Source organism: Podarcis melisellensis (assembly GCF_964234715.1).
Source record: "Podarcis melisellensis genome assembly, chromosome: 2".
Lineage (NCBI taxonomy): Eukaryota > Metazoa > Chordata > Lepidosauria > Squamata > Lacertidae > Podarcis > Podarcis melisellensis.
The window spans coordinates 33,973,036-33,988,795 of record NC_138529.1 but is presented as its reverse complement, the minus strand read 5'-3'; the positions used below and the strand labels follow the sequence as shown (position 1 = coordinate 33,988,795).

Below are 15,760 nucleotides of genomic sequence, written 5' to 3'. Positions count from 1 at the left end.
TCTGCATATGTATAGATAAAGACCTACAAACAAGCAAAAAGCTTTCACTCCCACCCCTTTCTAAGGAAGGTGAAGTGAGTGTAAACAAAGGCAGGTCTGTGGTTATACTACAACTGTCTCTAGTCAGAATTCCATGTATTCAGTTCCTACCTTGATTCTGCCTTTAGTTACCTACTGGTAGTCATCCTCCACCCCTGTTGATATACCCTCAGGTCATTCTGCAAAAGCCACTGCTTCTACAGCTCAAGCTGTGCCTACACACGCAGCAAAAGGTAGTGGTAGCACCATCACAGTTGCACTGCCTTGTGGGTACTGTAGTGTTGTTGACTACAGTATCAATGCAGTGTGGCTGAATGAAAGTACATGGTGCAAAAATATGTGATGCCTGTGTTACACAGGCTCTGAAGGATTAATTGCACGTGCACTGCCATTAAATCCTGGCCACTGGCGAAGAGGCAGGAAGGGTAGCATTGCAGTGGACTGGACTAATTGCCCTTCCAACACTGATTCTAAGGGCAATCTGAAATCACTGAAGTTTGCTATGTCCAGACACCGAAATGGGCCAATGATGTAAATCAGCATGCTGTGCTTGAGCTACTGATATGGGCCAGTGAGCCACCACTGCCAAAATGGGGAGTGAGGGAGGACTGTAGGTGGAACTCAGCAACAACTCTTAATGTTGTTGGTTTTGGTTATTCAATACGAAATGATATCATTCCAGGGGGTTCTTCCAGCAAAGGCATTAATGGATTATAAAGCCGTGCCGAATATTTATTTTCTATGGTAAGGAGCAGAGGATTAGCGCCTGGATTTTGGCTCCTTATTAAATCTAGGATAAAGGACCCTTTGTAGAACAAAAAAAAAATCATATAATATTTTAAGTAAGATTGTGCATCATATTTTAAGGAGCACTGTATTGTTGGTGATGCTATGCAACTTAAGGTCCTAAGCAGTTCCTACAGGACCACACCTAAGCAGCAGGGGTGTCTACACACCAATGTAGGAAGAATAAGGACAATTCCTCTTCTGTGCTGCACTTACAAAGGAGGAGGACAAAGTTGCAATTCCGTTCCTCCCCTGGAGGTCTGGCATGCCATTTGTTGATGGGGTGGGAGTGTGGGGAGAGAATGACTTAGGAACAGATCAAAACGAGGTAAAAGGTAAAGGTACCCCTGCCCGTACGGGCCAGTCTTGACAGACTCTGGGGTTGTGCGCCCATCTCACTTAAGAGGCCAGGGGCCAGCGCTGTCCGGAGACACTTCCGGGTCACGTGGCCAGCGTGACATCGCTGCTCTGGCGAGCCAGAGCCGCACACGGAAACGCCGTTTACCTTCCCGCTGGTAAGCGGTCCCTATTTATCTACTTGCACCCGGAGGTGCTTTCGAACTGCTAGGTTGGCAGGCGCTGGGACCGAGCAGCGGGAGCGCACCCCGCCGCAGGGATTCGAACCGCCGACCTTTCGATCGGCAAGTCCTAGGCGCTGAGGCTTTAACCCACAGCGCCACCTGCGTCCCTGATCAAAACGAAACAAGCAGCAAAAGTGAAAAAGGTTTGGTGAGAGGTGGGGATTTAAAAAGCAAATTCAGTTGCGTGTAGTTAAATCTTCCAGCGTGCGATATCGGAAAGCAGCCAAGCGAAGCATGGAAAGAGTCAGGAGCTTGACTCAAAATGGAACTAACCAATAGCCCTTCACAGCCAAGCATCTTGCTAAAAAACTCTTTTCGGAATGTCTTTAGGGTGCCACCTGGAATGCATGCAGCCTCCACTTGCGGGTATCTCAAAGCAGCATCCAGTATTTTCATTAGAGTTGAAGCAATGCAGTGGGCACCATGAGCCTCAGTCCAGGAACTGATCACAGAGCAGGCCTGCTTGAGGTCACCAGCTATTGAAATCCAAGTGTCCCTTGGGCAGTTTGCTTCCTGACTCAAGCTTCATAGAACTGCCTCTCTGTCTGTCTGGAGAATGTCCCGCTACTATTAGACATCATGGTTCTGGTGACAAATTCATTGGTGACCTGCTTGGTGAGGGTGCCGCCACTCTCCACTCGCTGAGTGGTCAGCAGCATGCCATCTGGAACAAAGGGACAAAACAAAGATTGCGTCAGCAGCTCAAGGGTCTGTCAGTGTGAACATGTGCACATGTGGTCATACATATGAACAGACCTGTAGAGGCGAAATCTGTTTAGCAGGGTTAGAGGTGCAGTGCTCAGTGGAGTGTAGGCTTATACAGAGATGCTTGTGTGTTTTGGGCCAGAAGCTGGGGATTCTGAAGCTGCATTTGCCACCTGGGCAGATGTTTTGCCACCTGAGATGAAATACAAGATGACACTCTCCCCCCCCCCCCGGAATCTGACTGGGAGGGCAGTTGAATCTTGCTTCAGCACCGCTGATGGGACAACAATCTTCATCATACCTGAGGGAAGCGTACTAGCTGAGGAGGTGCTAAGGAGAAGGGGGATACCTGAGGCACCTGCCCCGCTTTGCCTAATGGTAGGGCTTGCCCCAACTGCCACGTAAAGGTTCTGCAAACACTTGATGTCAGAATGGAATGAGATTTAAATGTGGTTAATTTCAGACAGGCATCCTTTTTGGCCTCTTTTGTACTGAGAAGGTAGTCCTAGCTGCATTCACATGAACTAAGACAAACTAGGTTTTTCTATAGGGCTTAAATATAGACAGAGCTATTCCTGTACTGTGCACAGATGACTGGCAGGAGTGGATTCTCTACAACACGCACCATGCCTGGAGATGCCAGAGATTGAATGAGGGACTTCCTCCATGCAAAGCCACTGAGCGACGACCATTTCCAACGCATGTTTTGGCTGCTCTCAAATGGATCCCGGATTGCTGCCCATTTATGTTACCCCACAGAATTTGTTGAGATCCTAACCAGCCCCTATTCCCATAGTGCTTCTTTCTTACCTGCGTATAAAGGATCCAGTGGGAGGTGAGTGATGCTGGTTTGGGTACTGTATTCTGTGGGGAGATTGTAGACCTCCTCTCTGGTGAATTGCTGTGTTCCAAACTGAGAAAAGGCCCCTGAACCAGAAAGGGTATATTAGTTTAATTGTATCTCAGGGTCTGCTTAGCAAGAGGAAATTCTTTGTACATTTTAATTTAAATACAAGGCACCAGAGAGCCTGACACATATGCAACACCTCCTTGACCAAACCAGAAAGGAAGGCTGCTTATATTCACACTGGGGTATTTAGGTGACAGGTGAGATGACAGCTCTGTTGTCGCAAGCATTTTAAAATTTACCTCATCCTACACAAATACCTTTTGGTTTGTAGAGTTATATCCCAACCTTTCCCCTTCAGGAGCTCAAGATACATGGTACTCCCAAAGACCCTGAATTTATCCACATATTAACCTGGTGAGGTAGAGGTTAGGCTAACAGACATTGTTTGGTCCAAGGTTACCCAGTGAGCTTCACAGCTAAGTGGGGATTTAAACTCGCCGCCCCGCCCCCCAGGTGCTAGTCTGACACACTAACCATTACCCCACATTGGCACATCCCACTGCACAACACACACGGACACACAGGAGCCACATCATCAAGTTTATCTCTCATGTTTCTTCCCTTGAGCTGTTTGCTGTGCAATAATTTACATGGAGGGGCCTCAGCAGAACCTCCAATGCTCTGCTCAGCATGGCCTATGTGCAGGAATGCTCTTTCCTACCCATTCCTTTTCATGACTTCACCAGTCTCTCCATGCTCAGATGTTGTACATTCTATCCTGTCCTTCCTCCCCCGAAGAGCCCAATTATACCTAAGTTATTACTGTATCCGGGGTGGGGGTGCGTACCTGCATCTTGAGATTCAATAGTGATAATTCCTTCCCTTTCAGGCCCAAAGCCTTGTGTGGTCTTTGCTTGGACTTTAAACTTATATGGAACATTTTCACTCAAGTAAGGTACTGTCAGCGTGGTCTCTAGGTTGTCTCCCTCCACGTAGATATTCCTGGGTTCCCCTGTGGATCAGAAACAAGAAGAACAGGTAGAACCTAGAGAATAAGTAATAAAAGTTCCTATCAGAGGCACCTATCTACCTTATCAGCTCCTTTGTCATGCCAGTAGCCTTAATTCAGTAGCGCCCCTGCAGACATCTGATGTACATACAGAGCTTGGCACCTGCAGGGGCTGCCCTCTTCTGTGAGTCAGGAAATACAGTGGGAGTTCTACAACTGAACTGCATTCCCCGCAATCAGAACTTTCACATACCTCCACCATGCAGCATCTCACAGGTGACCATATAGCCCAGAATTAACCCATTGGGTTGGCGGGGTCTGTCCCAGCTCAGCTGAAGAGAGTCTGGACTCAGGGCCGTGAACACCAGAGGCCCCGGGGCACTGGGAGTGCTCAGAGTGAACGGTGATCCTACAACCGCAAGAACAAAAAAAATGGTCACCGTCTCACAGGAGAAAGCAAAGCGAAAGAGCAGGCAAAGACTGACACATGTGCAATCTTACATTTGATTTATGTCCCTAATTAAAAAAACAAAAGCCCCACGACACCTTAACTTTTTTGGAAAGTGAAGGACCATAATACATAGTTCCCATGATAAGTACACTTCTTCTTAGCTCAAAACCAATGTCAAAGAAAATCAAAATTTCTGTAGGGACAGTTTTGTATACTGGCAACTCATAAAAGCTGAGTGAGCTCATTTCATCACAGTTAGTAAACCATGAAGACCACATTACCTGGGACAGGACTCAGAGGGCTGCGCGGGTCCACTTGTGACTCAATAGTTATCACGCCTTCTCTCTCTGGACCCCATCCTTCATCACTTTGCGCCTTCACTTTGAAGACATAGGAGTGGTTAGGCAGTAGGTCATCCACCACTACGGAGTTCTGGTGAGGGTTGGGAATAGTAAGTCTCTGGATCTCTCCTAGGGAACAGGAAGACAACACAGTCACTTATCACAATCTGCTGTGCCAAAACCTGCAGTTTTCACTGGCAAACTGATAACTACTGCAGGAAAGGCAGTCTCCTTGAGGTCACACTAATGAGGGCTGCTACCCAGAAGATGCACTCCATGCATGCAAGTAACTTCAGTGTAGAAAATTGTGAGAGTCCTCCCACGTAAAGTTCTTTGTACAGGATGAATGCACACATGTCTGCTCTGTTGAAGGGCTGTCCATTCATCTGTATGACATCATGGAAAAATAAAAGCCATGGGTGCTGCCAGTTTTTTTGACTGGGAATAAAAAGTGCCCTATTTATTTTGAGCTGAGTGTTCTTCATCAGAGGCAGAATCTACATGCTGTCCCTTGTTCCAGCCAAGCAAATGCCTCATAATAGATTTTGAGTGATCTGTTCGAAGGCATTAATTTTTCTGGTGTAGGGAAGACCATGAAGATGAGAGGTAGCTCGTGCTGCAGAAGAGGCTCCCTGTAGCTAAGGAAAAAAGGGACATCAAACTGTCTGCTCTTGCAGCACATCCACAGGACAAAAAAATCAGGATGGGCTCTTAAACTGCATGTCCTGTCAATGGATTATTGGATGTCATATTTTTATACACACACACACACACACACACACACACACACACACACACAGTGGTACCTCGGGTTAAGTACTTAATTCGTTCCGGAGGTCTGTTCTTAACCTGAAACTGTTCTTAACCTGAAGCACCACTTTAGCTAATGGGGCCTCCCACTGCCGCCAGAGTACGATTTCTGTTCTCATCCTGAAGCTAAATTATTAACCTGAGGTAATATTTCTGGGTTAGTGGAGTCTGTAACCTGAAGAGTATGTAACCTGAAGTGTATGCAACCCGAGGTACCACTGTATGCAGCTGAGTGCTCTTTGCTGGGCAGAAATAACACTAAGCGGTGTTGTTGGCTACAACTCCCATCAACCGCAACCAGCATGGCAAGTGGTCAAGGAGGGTGGGAGTTGTAGTCCTACAACATTTGGAGGGCCCCAACATTTGGAGGGGAAAGCTATAGCCAAACAAGGAGCATGAAAATGGTAAGTTGTTTCTTCACACTGAGCAGGGAACAACATCTTTCTGCTATTTAATTCCAAGGTGCACTGGTCACCTGATAATATGATCTTATGAATGAATCGCACACACACACAATTCAGCCCTACATGATCAGCAGAGGGGCCTTCACTGACCTCCGTTGAGGAGCTGGTACTGTACGCTGTATCCTTGCACTTCTTTATCGCATTGTGGCTCCTGCCAGCTGACCTTCAGGGAGGTAGGCCCCAGGGCAGAGAAGACTAAGCGCGTAGGCGTGTCAGGAACACCCAGCTGCATTCTGGAATCTGAGGCAGAAAATCACAGGTTTGGATCTGAAGGCAGGGAAAGGCCTTGCCCACAAATGGGAAAAGCGCCTTACATGTCCCAGGAGAACAAGCAGAATGTCCCCTCATCAAATAAAGGGCTTGTAGTCAGGCCTATTGAGAATCTGGCTAGAAGGACTTCAGATGCTGAGGTAAAGCAGCTAGCTGAGTGGAAGAATAATGCTGTGCACACACCATACATTTGAAGCACTTTCCCCCTCAAATAGTTGTAGTTTACACCATATACAACTGAAATTTCTAGCGCCCTTAACAAATCACAGTTCCTTTTGTGGTGAGGGGGAGGCTGCAGCTTGAGGGCCCTCTGTCAAAGAATGAAGTTGATTTAATTAAGCAGGAAAAAAAGAAGGAAGGAGATCTGATTTTCTCCTGCCCCCCAAACCTGGATCCCCCAGGCACAGCAAGGTCCCGTGCAGAGGCCAGGTTAAGCTCACTCACCCTGAAGCACTGTGTCCAGGTTGCTCAGTGCCTCACGGACATCTTCGGAGTGAGTGCGGCCCCTGGCCTTCTGGGGGACAGCATAATGTACCCTGGGCTGTGTGTCTTGCCCTGACATGCCTGCACAGAGAAACAAAATCAGTGCTATCAACACAAAGGCTTGGGCATGGCAGGGGTGACTTGATGATGCCCTGAATCCCTTATCTAGCCCAACGAAAGAATTATGAGCAAATGTTGCAGAGACGGTTAACTAAGCAACTGGTGACAACCTTCAGATGTCACCAGGACATCTTTTTTATGGTGAAAAAAGAAGGTTTTCAGGGTATCTCAAGGGTTTGCTGAGCCTGATCCAGAGTTGTGCCATCCAATTAAACTTGAACCTTGATCTATGAGAGTAAATTTCAAGAGGGACACTTTGCACTGTTCTTCCTGCAGCTTCTCAATTTAAGGCCTGTGGATACAGACACAGACATAAAACAATAGCTTTGCCAAGGATGAAAAACACAGAGTGCTGCTGCGGAAGCCACACAAAGTCACGTGTGTTACTCAGCTTGGATAGCTGTAGTCACTGAAGTGCTGCAGGCTGCAAATGGAAGTTATCATGGTGAAGGAGCATGAAAGTTTGGGTGTGGGGAGCACAGTGAATTGCTGCATGCACACACATGCACACAAAGCTGGTAGAAGACTGGAGGAAATTTCATAACATGGACAGATTAGCTGGTTATAGGATGAGTCACTTCAGGTAGGGAAAACAACCAGGAAGACAATGAGCCATGCTATGTCATTCGCGATACCTAGGTATTTGGAAATCCAAGAGGGCCCGTCAGCCATGACTATAGAATCCCGAGCATCACTATCGCCATAGTAACCCTTCACCTTTGCCCTCCTGAAGCCCTCATCCTGAGGCATCAGGACCATCCTCCCAGCATCTTCATGTATGGGAGGGAATATCCTCCTGGACTGGTCTACAAGATAGGGCAAAACAGAGAGAAAGAAACAAGCACCATTGAAGACACCAGAGGGGATTGCAGCACCAGTGTCAGGCGCAGAGCCAGGGGAACTAGCCCACTGCTAAACTAGCAGTTGGGATATTTCAAGGCAGAAGGTAGCCATGGAGGCTACAGACAAAGTCGCAGATAGCAAGCCCACCAAGTAAGGGAGAGAGGAAGCACAGGGAATTGGTTGAGACTGAGAAAACTCCTCAGCATAAGAAATAGTGGGGGGGGGGGAGAGACAAGGACAACCTTTCTCTTGTCATGCTAGCACCTTGGGATAAGTCCTGAACCACCACTATGCCCAGGCAGAAGAGACAGAGAGACAGAGGTTTTGTAGTGTGCTTTTCACACAGCATGATGTCCAGGTGACAATCAATCTTGCGGATGTTGATACGAAAACCTTGAAACTTGTCAAAGGCTATGTACACATTAGTGGCTTAAAACGCAGAGAAGTCACCAGTGATGGGGTGGGGATGTCTTCACCAGATGTGCACTGCTTGATTTGTTTCCCTGGCCATGCAACCCCCATTACTCCTATTCGATGAAGTTGTTGTCTATGCATGTGTTGTTATCTGCACGTGCGCAATATCTGTCTGCACTGTACACATCTCAGCTTAACCATGGCTTGCATTTTCAAATCAGATGGAAGCTGGTTTGAGGGAAAGTGCACTGAATAGGGAGCATTTCTCAATAAACGACAGGATGCATACGGATTGCAGCTAATGTCATGCGTATATTCAACTTCAAACACCAGGAATGGGAGCGCACTGGAGCCAGAGTAAACAGTAATGTGTACACAGCCAAAGTTTCCTCATTAACCAGTTTGCTACTTCTAGTGGAGGACAGGAGGGAACTTCATATCACAAGTAGATTAACTGGTTATGCAATGATGTTCAGCCCAACACTCACCTTGCCCAGACACCACTGTGGCATACTCCTTTGTCTGAGATGAGTTTCCTATTGTCCTTCTCTCGTGGTATATGTGTGGACTTAGATAGTTGTAACTTGTTGTCACATTCCGGGTCAGGCTTCCAACGCTGCCAGGGAAGCCGAAATCCATTCGGCCATTCATGTGTTCTGGAAAAGATTCCATTCACTAAAGTTAACAACGTTCATGATCAATATCTGTGGGTGTGTATACCAATTAGTGTGTATACTAATTAAGCCGAACTGAGACTGTCAGAACATTCCCAGTGCCTGGGCTTTATTCCAGTCTTTAGCTGCAAGTCATTTTGCGGCTTCACATCAACTATTGTCAGCCTCATGAAAAGCAAAAATGCAACAACTGCCCCACCGCCACCACATCACTTAAAACTACAGTGCCAAAGGAAGCTCAAGTACTCAGCCATGTCAAGATGCTGTTAAGAACTAAACAGACTTCGCCAGCAGGCAATTAAAATCAGAAAAGGGAACGCTTGAGTAAGGAAGTGACACCATATATTTTAGTACTGAATTGACTTTGCATGGGAAACCCTGCAAACGAAACTATTAGCATGATTTAAATCCATTTTACAACCAACCAACCACAGGTTAAAGCCTGGTTTCAGACCCTTGGTAAAAGACGAGACATGACCACAAGCAACTGGTTAGAAACATGCTGACATTAATATAATACATTCATGTAAGGCAAATATACCTAACAGCTATCAGCCTTAACAGCTAAATGGAGCCTCTGGATTCAGAGGCATTGTAAAAAGGTAAAGGGACCCCTGACCATTAGGTCCAGTCGTGGCCAACTCTGGGGTTGCGGCGCTCATCTCGCTTTATTGGCTGAGGGAGCCGGCGTACAGCTTCCGGGTTATGTGGCCAGCATGACTAAGCTGCTTCTGGCGAACCAGAGCAGCGCACAGAAACACCGTTTACCTTCCCGCCAGAGTGGTACCTATTTATCTACTTGCACTTTGGCGTGCTTTTGAACTGCTAGGTTGGCAGGAGCAGGGACCGAGCAACAGGAGCTCACCCCGTTGCGGGGATTCGAACTGCCGACCTTCTGATTGGCAAGTCCTAGGCTCTGGGGTTTAACCCACAGCACCACCCGCGTCCCAGGCAGAGGCATTGTACCTGTGGGATAAACAACTGGGGGTGGTCATCACCCTTGTGCCCTGCTTGTGAGCTCTTCAGTGGTATCTGGCTGGCCACCATCAGAATCAGAATGCAAGACTAGATAGAGGCATTTACTAAAATGAACGTTATAGAATGAAAACTAGAAACCATTGGCTCCTTCCAAATGGCTATACAAATTAACAGAATTTCTGAACGACCATTGGAATGCATTAAAGGCAAGGTGAGTGACTGACTACACAGTGTACCATCCCCTACATGAACCTTTGTCTGTTTTAGAAGAAAATTATTATGGTTGGGTTTTTTAAATTGGGGGATGTTGAAAAACCCTCACGAAACTAGGAGGAGCTGTTGCCTTATACTGACTAGTAAGTTTCTGGGTACACCCAGTGGCCCTGTTCAAAACAATGAAATAATTCCCGTTCTCATTAGAAACTGATTCTTACCCTGAGAAGTTACCGAGAAGATCGGCCAAGTTCAACAGAATTAAAATAACTTTTTTGAACAACAAAGGGGGTTCTGCTTTCCATAATTGGGTTTCTCTGCGGAAAACCTTTCCCATTCAAGTCATCAGGTTGAAAGCGGGTAAACTCACAAACTACAACTGCTAACACCAGAAGTTCTTTCAGAAGGTGGCTGTAGACAACACTCTTTTAAAAAAATCTGCTATGCTGAATGCTGGGCTTTTTTCAGCCAGAACTCACTGGAACTCAGTTCCAGCACCTCTCAGGCAGGCACCATTGCCATTCTAAGAGAACGAGGGAGGTGCTCATGGTCAGTTCTGACACCTCCTTTTCTAGAAAAATAGCACTGGCTGAAATGATCCATGCCATTTTCAGGTGCAGCCTCTTAACAGTTTCCCAATTCATACCTAGGGTAGGTGACGACCTTGGCACTGCACAATGCATACTATACACAGACAGATCATAACAACATTATGCAAGCGGACTCTGTTACAGGTGGCCAAATATATTACTCCAGCACCAACACCAACATGTATCTACTGTAGTGATGGGAAGGCTAAAATCTGGTTCTAGGCCCTTGGAGGAGGACGAGACACAAGTTACTGGGAGGGAGGGAAGAAGGCAGTCGTCCTTCACCTGGTTGGGGCAGGGGAGTCCCACTCCTTAGTAGACTGCGACTGGCTGCATCACTGTCCACCAGCTCAGAGGGGGTGCTATCCTCATGGAGGAGACCCTCTGTGTCCGAGGAAAAGCAGCTGCTGTCCGAGTAACGAGGGATCAATTCTGCTGGGAGCCTCCAGGCGACGCGTCGAAGGTCCAGCTCCTCCCCTAGCAGCTGCACATATTTCCACCGAGAGCCTTTTGGAACAAGTCAAGCACTTGCGTTGGCATAATCAGAAGGGCGCAATAAAAGCAGGCAGCCCGCCACCTGCAAGCTACCTACTGCAGCCCTTCGTTATTCACCTAGTCCTAGCACTGACTTACGGGGACAGCACAGAGCTCATCAACAGCAGCATTTGCCTTGCCAGGCAGGTAAGTGGCCTGCCTCACTCATGTACTGTGCCAACGAAATTAGTGCTCAGAATATGGAGGTTATGTTTCTTAGTGAAATCCACAAGCCCCACTCTCCCAAGTTTAGTCAAATTATGTTGCGCACCGGCGCATGCACGCATGCACACACACACACACTTTCAAAACAGTAGCTAAGGGGGCTGTCACACAAAAGATAAAAGGAGTGGCCTCCCTCTGCTTCCTCCCCTTTCACTCCAGACCGCTTACCCCTTTTGGTGTGGCAGCGTTGCAGGACAGAAGAAACTTCACTGGGGCCCCAACAAGGGAACTGGAACAGTGATGCCCTTCCTTATAAGTGGTGGGGGTTTAAGTCCCCTTCTCCTATCAGGAACTGGATCCTAGTCTGCACCCGGCTTTGGCTAATGGGGATGCAGGCTGGGGACTTGGGCTGCGCCAGGGGGCAGAGCTGAGAGAGCAGGTAGGCTTCCCTTGGATCTGCCCCTTGCCCATTTAAGAAGCCCACACCTGGGGCACTACCTGTTTGTACAGAATGCCAATATCCTATGCATGTTTCCTTTTTATAAGGCAAGTCCCACTGAGTTCAGTACCACAGCCTTTGGAAATCCAGCCCCAAACCAACAGTAAAAAAAGCCTTGACTACATGAGCAGGAACAACCTCCTTACAAAACACAGCATGCTCCACCTGTGTTTGCAATGAATGTTAGAAACTTATCCAGTGTTTCCTGATACTTGGTATTAATTGTACACGCTACAGCTTATTGGAAACTGTTTTAATATGACTATCTTAACAATGTTCTTTCAGTTGTTGCTATGTTTTACGGTTGTACACTGGCTTCGGACAATTTATATATAAAGCAGTATAAAAATGTTTTAAAATAAATACCGTAAATGCAATTTTAAATAGATGGCATCTGAGCATGTGAAGCACTGCATAGCTACAGCCACCTCTCCCCACCGCCCATTTGTTTAGAATTAAGGGACAAGGCTTCAAGACCAGAAAGTGCAACAGAAAGTTAGATCCAGAACCTTTCTTTGTAAAAATCAACCATCTAGTCAAGTACATAAGGCTTTCAAGACTCCAAAAGTAGCTGTCACTTCTGTTTTTATTTATGTAGCCTAATCTCTGCAGAAAAAAGCAAGTATTTTGCAATTATGATGGGCAATATTAGTGGGTTTTTCACTGCAACATCCTCAGCTTCTGAAAGCATTGTTTACTAAGGAAAAGGAAATGATAACACAGCAAAGTCAAAGGTGAATGGTTTCAGAGAAGTAACTGCAGCTGGTGTCAACAAGAAGCTTTGGCCAATTTAAACAGCATCAGGAATAGAAGCCTTGAACCAGAGATCCACATACACTCAAATTTGTGTGCACGTCCTTCATTGCAGTGAAACAAATGGCAAAGCTGTTCCAAGAGAGTTGCTGTGATTGCCCTCGGTTTTAAGAAAGCTTCCTTAAAATTATATTCAGATTATAACTAACAGGTTATAGCTCTCTGGTTCATTATATATTATAGAATACAGTTACCATTCATAAGAACAAAAGAAGATCCCTGCTGGATCTGACCAAAGGCCTATCTAGTCCTGCATCCTATCTCACACTGTAGCCAACCAGATGCCTACATAAGCCTTCATACAAAACATAAGTACAGAATCGCCCTGCCGGCACCCACCCCGCAGTGACTGATATTCAGATGCTTGCTGCCTCTAATTCCTGGCGGTAATACAGTAGTTCTGGGCATCACATGCTATGCACATAGTCCAACACAAACTTAGATGCATATGTCAGCCCATTAATTCAATGGACTTAAGTGTGCCAGATTCTTTGATGGCCTGTAGCCTGCTAGCTGTTCTCCACCTGGACAGTAGCAACTTTAAATATTCTCCTCTCGCTATAACATTTTCTCATACATTGCTGGGAGCAACAGTGCTAAAGGTGGGGAAGGGGTGGAATTTTTATACGTAAATGTGAATTGAAGCTGAAATAATGCACATATTTCTTTATGGAGTTTGGAAGACAGACTCTGTTAACCAGTGCCCCATATTTCAGGTCAGAAAGGTAGCTCTCCCACAGGACCTGTTGGCTGGTGAAGTCTTCCTGTTTTTTGTCCCTCCTTGTGAGGCGTGAGCCCCACATTGAGCCTTCTGTGTTTATTGCACAGAACGTGTTCCTCAGCAGAGGTGGACTAACGGCACATCTTAATCAGTCCTGTTATTTGCTTGCAACACAGTCACATGGCCTAATACTTGATCATCATAAGGTTCTGCGAGTGCACCTAGGCTCTGCACTTAACTAAGCCACATGACAGCGGATGGTACTCATCACAGCATTTCCTTAAGTGCTACAGTCTACAGAAGCCACTGCATTGCATTCACAGATGTCATGGGATGCACTTCGATACAAGTCCCTAGTGAATCCAAATGTGTTAGAAGCAAAAGATGTAAAGCACGCCTTAAGTTTCCACAAGTAGGGGTTTCTCTGCCTTGAAATAAGAAAACCTATTTGACTTGTGGCTAGAAATTGCTTGTTAATATGTTTTTGGTTTCACATTCTCCAGAAATCTAAGGCTCCAAGAAACAAAACAAAACATTTTTGCAAACTTCAGCAATGCACTGTACCAGAATCATCTGAGACGCTGGGGTGTTTGCTACCAGCTGGTGAGCGCAGGACATCTGCGCTGTACATCAGGTAGCTATCATAGTCCTCTCCTCCTTCAGCATCAATTATTGGCACATCAGGGATGATGGGAACTGCAAGAAAACAGAAAGTATTCGTATACTAAGAGCTTTCTATACATTTTGAACTAATGTACCCCAAACACATTTTAAAGTGATAGCAGCATAAGCTTCAATCTAGTTCCTGTGATATTTCAGATTGAGTGACGGGGGATAGTTTCATTGTGGTAATGGAGAGGAATGGATGGATAACAGACAACTATGTAGCTCATTGGTGTTCATTAAAAAAAGGGATGTGTGCACCAGCACTAGGGTTGCATGACAGGATAAGACAACTACTAATTAATGCACACGCTTTAAAAAGTTCAATAAATAGTTTGATACGCGTTACCAAATGTCATCACGATCACCAGTCAAAAGGTGTCCATGACACCTGTGCAACTACATTCTATGGGACATGCTCCCCCCAAGAACAAAATATATCATGCAACACACACACACAGTTGAAATGAAAATTCTATGGTGGACATATCAAGCATGCCGAATAAATGAGAATCATTGCAAGTGAAAAACAAGATCTGCACGGCACAAGCTTGGCAATATAACTCACTGGACATAGGGCGCTTGGGTTGTGTGGCCAAGTTAATAGTAGCTTCTCGTTCAGGACCCCATCCAGCTCCATTTTTGGCCTTCACTGTGTAGCGATAGGGCTGTGATTCCCTTAAGTTTTCAATCAGAACCATTCGCTTCTTGGCACCCTCCACCATGACTTTCTTTACGGGCCCAACGGGTCCTGTAAACAGAATGTATATGTAAATACCTTTCTCCATTCAACTGCTGTTTTTGCCTCGTTCCATGTTGACCATCTTTGATTTATGCTAAAGACAGTATGCCTTTCCAATGATATCCCAGCTTTCTGCTGACCCCATTGAAACAGTGTTGTAATATTTTTGAGGGCAAAACTCAAAACAAAGGGAGATATTAATGCCACAGCGTGCATGCAGGTGGCTTGAACTGGTCAAGGTTTTCTAGCATCCAGGAATCACAAGTGGGAAGACTACTCATGTCCTGCTTAGGAGCTTCTCATAGGCATCTGGTTAGCCACTTTGAGAACAGAATGCTGGACTAGATGGGCCTTTGTTTTGATCCAGTAGTGCTCCTCCTATGATCTTATCCCCACTTTGCTATGAAGCTCACTGGATGATTTTGGGCCAACCTCCCAGGCGTGTGTTGTGAGGATAAAATGGGGCTGGGGAATAGATCTATGTTTTGCTTCTAATCACCATGATTTGGGGTTTGTCTGCAGCTCTACCACTGTGAGATTCGACAACGGCAGACTCCGTTGGCATTCTCTAAATGCACACAACTGAGTAATTGCCAAAAAGATGCTGACTAGTTCAGCCTGGAATAATAGCTTGCAAGGTTGCAGCATGATAAGGGTAGCAAACAGAATCCACGCTTACTGTTGACCTCGTTGACAAGTCCATAGCTGACTTCGTAGGCTGTGATAACTCCATTAGTCTCGGCAGGCTCAGCCCAGCTCAGCTGTGTCACAGTGGAAGAGACTACATTGAAAGCCAAGCGCCCAGGCTCACTAGGAACTGTGAAGTTGAAAGAAAGGCAAGAACATGGGAGCAGTTGGATACACTTAATGCAGTTAATGGAATGTGAACGACAACCCCACCGGATGAGGCTGGTAATATCTCAAATTAAACTATGGACAGTTATTTTAAAACAAATCCCATAAAATCTATCGCTTCCTAGGTAGTCTAGTCCACTGTTGAAC

General features: G+C 46.1%; 1 protein-coding gene across 5 annotated transcripts in view; it reads right to left on the bottom strand.

Annotated features, from left to right (window-relative positions):
- Positions 1 to 181: 181 nt before the first annotated feature.
- ITGB4 (integrin subunit beta 4) overlaps positions 182 to 15,760 on the bottom strand; it is a 46,192-nt gene continuing 30,613 nt past the window's right edge. Inside the window, exons 29-42 of one of the 5 annotated variants that reach the window (XM_081899517.1) lie at positions 15,438 to 15,575; positions 14,585 to 14,767; positions 13,918 to 14,049; positions 10,907 to 11,128; positions 8,655 to 8,822; positions 7,545 to 7,715; positions 6,751 to 6,870; positions 6,127 to 6,276; positions 4,703 to 4,891; positions 4,224 to 4,379; positions 3,809 to 3,973; positions 2,922 to 3,038; positions 1,506 to 2,070; positions 182 to 1,131 (exon numbers count right to left, since the gene is read on the bottom strand). In XM_081899517.1, the coding sequence (XP_081755643.1) occupies positions 1,925 to 2,070; positions 2,922 to 3,038; positions 3,809 to 3,973; positions 4,224 to 4,379; positions 4,703 to 4,891; positions 6,127 to 6,276; positions 6,751 to 6,870; positions 7,545 to 7,715; positions 8,655 to 8,822; positions 10,907 to 11,128; positions 13,918 to 14,049; positions 14,585 to 14,767; positions 15,438 to 15,575 (2,057 nt within the window). In that variant the 3' untranslated portion in view covers positions 182 to 1,131; positions 1,506 to 1,924. The remainder of the gene's footprint in view (positions 1,132 to 1,505; positions 2,071 to 2,921; positions 3,039 to 3,808; positions 3,974 to 4,223; positions 4,380 to 4,702; positions 4,892 to 6,126; positions 6,277 to 6,750; positions 6,871 to 7,544; positions 7,716 to 8,654; positions 8,823 to 10,906; positions 11,129 to 13,917; positions 14,050 to 14,584; positions 14,768 to 15,437; positions 15,576 to 15,760) is intronic. The other 4 variants (XM_081899518.1, XM_081899519.1, XM_081899521.1 and 1 more) reach the window with 4 other exon arrangements.